Here is a 4,625-nt window from a genome sequence, read left to right as displayed (position 1 = left end):
AAATCATCAATCACATTGAGCGCATAAGCCACAAAGTTCCCATCCTCATATCGAGATGGTGGTCTCACGTTCTGTCTCCTTTCCCTATCTCGTGCTAGAACATAGGTGTCTAGATTTTCAGTGTCACGACTCTCACTCTCGTGATCACGTGCACTATCAACCTCGTGATCTTGTTCTTCGTCACTTGAGCTGTTAGATCTAGAAGATGATTTTTCTCCACCTTGATCAGATGTGCCTTCGGATTCGACAGAAGGAAAAGGCCCTCTGATCAAATCATCACTGAATGACACCTTCTTCTTAGCTCGTTTTTCTTTCTTGGTCATTTCTGTGCTTTCTTTTCCTTTAGCAACAGTGTGTTTGTACAGCTCATCCTCGTTGAAGACAACATTTCTGCTTGTTCTGCATCTACCTTCCTCCTCTATCCAAACCCTGTAACCTTTAGTGCCCATAGGGTATCCTACGAACACCCCCTTGATGGCTCTAGGTCCCGTTTTCTCCTCGGTTATGTGCACATAAGCAGTGCATCCAAACGTTCTGAGATGTCTCAAATTTGGTTTATAACCTGACCACACTTCTTCAGGCATTTTGAATTTCAGCGTAGAGTTAGGTGATCTATTAAACATATAAATCGCGTAGTAGATGCAGCTTCTGCCCAGAAGCTTTGGTCCAAGCCAGATTCGGCTAACATACATCTCACCTTATCCATAATTGTTATGTTCATTCTTTCTGAAACTCCATTCTGCTGCGGAGTGTAAGTGCAGGTTATGTGCCTCTTAATCCCAGCCTTCTTGCAGTAATCAGCAAACTGTTTATTACAGAACTCCAAACCATTGTCTGTTCTCAAACACTTGACTTTCTTCTCTGTCTTAGTTTCAACTTCAGCTTTCCATTCCCTGAACTTAGAAAATACCTCATCCTTAGTCTTCAGAAAATAAATCCAGACTTTTTTTTGAAAAATCATCAATAAAAGTAACAAAGTACTTAGCTCTAGCAAGGCTGTCTGGTGTAGAAGGAGAACCCCATAGGTCAGAATGAACATACTCCATAATGCCATTAGTCACATGTTTAGCTTTGGGAAAGCTTTGCTTGTGTGACTTCCCAATGATACAATGTTCACAGAAATCCAGGGTCTTAACATCCTCGTCGACAATAAATCCCCTTTTGACAAGTTCTGACATGTTATTAAGACTCATATGACCGAGGCGTGAATGCCAAACATTAGTCATATTCTTCTCTGCTCGAGATAGATTAGCTTCTCCTCTTAAGACTATTCCTTGAAGATAATATAGTCCCAGATGATACCTTCCAGACAGAACCCTTTTATCATCCTTGTAAAAATTAACTGTAAGGTCTCTTCCTTCATATCGACATCCTGCTGTTTCCAACAATCCATAAGAAATTAAATTTCTGCTCATGCCTAGCATGTATCTAACTCCTGTTAAGATAACGAACGAACCGTCTGGATTTAGAATTTTAATTTTCTCAATTCCCTGAATGTTGCTATGAGTGTTTTTTGCCATCAACACTTTGCCTCCCTTAAATTCTTCCAAATCAAATAAGAAGCTCTTATCAGATGTGATATGAAACGAACATCATGATTCCATCACCCACTCGTCCTTAGTGTATTGTGTGCTGACTGTGAGTATTAGACGTTGCTTTGCCTCTTCTGCTACATTCGCCGAGTCTTGCGACTTGGCTGATCTCCTGTCAGGGCAATCACACTTCCAATGACCCTCCTATCCACATACAAAACTTCCCTTGGTGTTTTTGTTGTTCCTGGAACAAGACTTAGATCTCCCATGTCGACTCTGAGATCTACCTTTGTATGTCTTTCCATTGCCCTTTCCGGATCTTTGTTCTGATCTGCCTCTGTCTACAAGCAGACCTTCTCCACCTGACCTGGTGAACTTGCCACTCTCGATCAACTCTCTTTCTTTAGACTTTGCAGCACCAGTAACCTCAGCTAGGCTCAGTGTGTCTCTCCCATACTTGAGAGTCTCCTTGAGTTGATCATACTTAGCAGGTAGAGAACTTAGAAGTAAAATAGCTTGAACTTCCTCTAATACTTCAACTTGCAGATTGTTTAAGTCTGCTACAAACTTTAGGAAGTCATCAACATTCACATCAATAGATTTTGAGTCAACCATCTTGAAAGTGTAGAACCTGAGCTGTAGATAAATCCTGTTGGGTAGGGAAGTCTCTGTGTAGAGATTGTTCAGTGTACTCCACATTGCAACAGCAGTCTCACAATGTTGAATTTTTCTTAGTACCTTATTCCCAACATTCAGCACAATCAGGTCTTTGGCTTTTTCTGATTTCTCAAATTTTGTAGGGTCTATCACAGGTGCAGGGTCAACAATTCCAGTAAGTCCCTTTCCCGAGTCCTTCATGGCAGACTCGGGTTCATCCTTTGCGTCTGATCCCTCCTTTAGAAGCTTCGTGTCAGTGAGAATGGATTTAAGTCCAAGCACTCCAAAATGAGCAAGCATCCTCACCTTTCATAGGGCGAAATCACCATCACCCTCGAACCTGTCAATATCCACACGTTCCTTCGAAGTCACCATTGAACAGGTAATGGATATGAACCTGTCTCTCTCTCCTAAGTAGCCTTAATAACCCGGAAGCTCTGATACCACTTGTAAGAGAATTTAGCTTAGGTTACTTAGGTTCCAAGTTAGTCTTAGATCTAGGTTTTAAACTGAAAGCAATGACACAGTCAATTTAACGAGTTCCCGGCCCTCGGCTGCTCCCAAACTCCACTAGATCAAAGAGACTCTAGCAACACCAAATCAGTGTGCTAGATAGTTTGTTTACAAAGAACCAAATACTCCAAGCTAGAGGATACAACAAAGCCCTTAGATCAAATAGACTTAGGTCTAAGCTATTTATCTTGTATTATTGTCTCGTTCCTCTTGCTTATTACTGATTGATCTGATCCTTGTTGCCGTAAAGGTTCTGTGAATTTCCTTAGACTGCTCGACCTAACAACATATTGAAATCTCGTTAAATATGTGTTAGCAAGGTATACGGGGTACACAGGAGATGGGCCTGCGTCCTTGTCTTGGCCCATAGGAGTGATGCTGTAGTTGGCCCAGGTAGAATATCTGAAGCCCAAAACCTTACATTTGTGTCTCTATGATGAGTGTAAGAAAAGATGATGACAGCGACGGGTGTGTAGCTTGGTGACCAGAGCTTCTTCTGTTAAACCATCATCTACGGAATATGCTTTCATGGTCTCGAAGATAGATGTCATACAATAGCCCCTTGCTGACCGATATATCCCTATAATTATCATACCAATCGGGTTTAGGTGTGGTCGAGTAGTATTCAGCCAACCTCTATATTTGAATGCTTGACTTTGTTTTAGTCCAAACCATCATAGTATAAAACTTGGTTTTGGCGTGTGTGTTTAGATATCTCAAGTCCCTATTATCTAACCATGAAACTTCAAGAAACATACAAATGTTCTTTTTAGTCACTCTGAGTTTCAGTAATTAAGTCATCTAAGGTGTGGCCTTGGAAGTCATCTAAGTCCTCCATGAATCAGATTTTATCTCATAGATTTCGAATCTTTGGTTCTTCTCCCATTCCACGAGTTTCAATATTTTGTAGTTACTATTGTGAGACTTCTTGTCTTGGTAGCATCCAAGAGTGTAAGTTATGTTACCTCCAGGAGTGTAAGTTATGTAACCCTTGTAACGACTTACAGGATGGTTGAGCCACTTGGTTTGACCGGTACATGGGTTCCAAACCACAAGTCTATGGTACCCTTCATAGGTGCATAACAACAAGCCATCGCAGTGAAAGACATGAGTTATCTTGAATTGAACTGAATGAAGCGGATCTAGTAGGCCAAGCTCACCTTTAAGCTCCACGCTCAACGAGCGAATCCTATACTCATTCTTTAACATGAGAAACAGAAATTTCTTTGCGGATCTATCAAAGTGAATTTTTGCAAATCTCCTATTGTTGAATAAACCGTTCCATAGTTTGCAGGTAGCTCGTAAACGTTTTAGAGATGTGGCCGGAACTCGACATAGTATCTCTTCCTCTACCAATTTATCTGAAGAAGTTGCGACATCGTCATTGTCCTCTTTCTTTCTATTAAGAGAACGGTGATTACAGTTTATGCTTTTATAGGGACATTCTTGTAGAGTATATATACTCTACAATTCTTTCCGTTTCGTGACCAAACAAAAACAAAAAAAGGAAATAAACAAAAATCTTTCTCTTTTGTGATGAGCCAGATTGTGGATGGCTCATAACCAAGAAATTATAATTTGTAATCTTTCCATTTATCTATGACGGTGTAATCTCGTACATAAGAAACTTCTATGTTATGAATAAAGATAGACTTTTCCATTACTTTTATAACACGTTATCAACACGAACTCTAAATCCCTAAGCTAATACCAAAATCGAAAAACCCTAAAACCCTAACCCTAGCCGGCGATCCGGCGATCCGGCGAACCCTAAACCCCTATCGCGTCTCTTGTTCCCGCTTCTGTTCCAGCTCGCGTCCCCGATCAGCTTCAGCCCAAGGCGTTCCTGATCCTAGCTCAGACGTTCGCGACCCGAGAGCAGCTCCAGCACGCGACCTCTTCCTCGTTCGCGACAGCATCAGA

At 41.2% G+C, this 4,625-nt stretch overlaps 1 protein-coding gene and 1 pseudogene across 1 annotated transcript; both read right to left on the bottom strand.

Moving 5' to 3' along the window:
• Positions 1 to 592: 592 nt before the first annotated feature.
• LOC106320348 lies at positions 593 to 2,489 on the bottom strand. The gene is made up of 3 exons (XM_013758702.1): positions 1,820 to 2,489; positions 982 to 1,372; positions 593 to 893 (listed from the first exon to the last, which is right to left on the bottom strand). The coding sequence occupies exons 1-3, from the start codon at positions 2,487 to 2,489 to the stop codon at positions 593 to 595; spliced, it is 1,362 nt and encodes a 453-aa protein (XP_013614156.1).
• Positions 2,490 to 3,527: 1,038 nt separating this feature from the next.
• On the bottom strand, positions 3,528 to 4,087 carry LOC106320347 (annotated as a pseudogene).
• Positions 4,088 to 4,625: the final 538 nt, after the last annotated feature.

The sequence above is a fragment of the Brassica oleracea genome, unplaced genomic scaffold, assembly GCF_000695525.1.
Source record: "Brassica oleracea var. oleracea cultivar TO1000 unplaced genomic scaffold, BOL UnpScaffold00890, whole genome shotgun sequence".
Taxonomy (NCBI): Eukaryota; Viridiplantae; Streptophyta; class Magnoliopsida; order Brassicales; family Brassicaceae; genus Brassica; species Brassica oleracea.
This window is presented reverse-complemented; position numbering and strand designations above follow the sequence as displayed.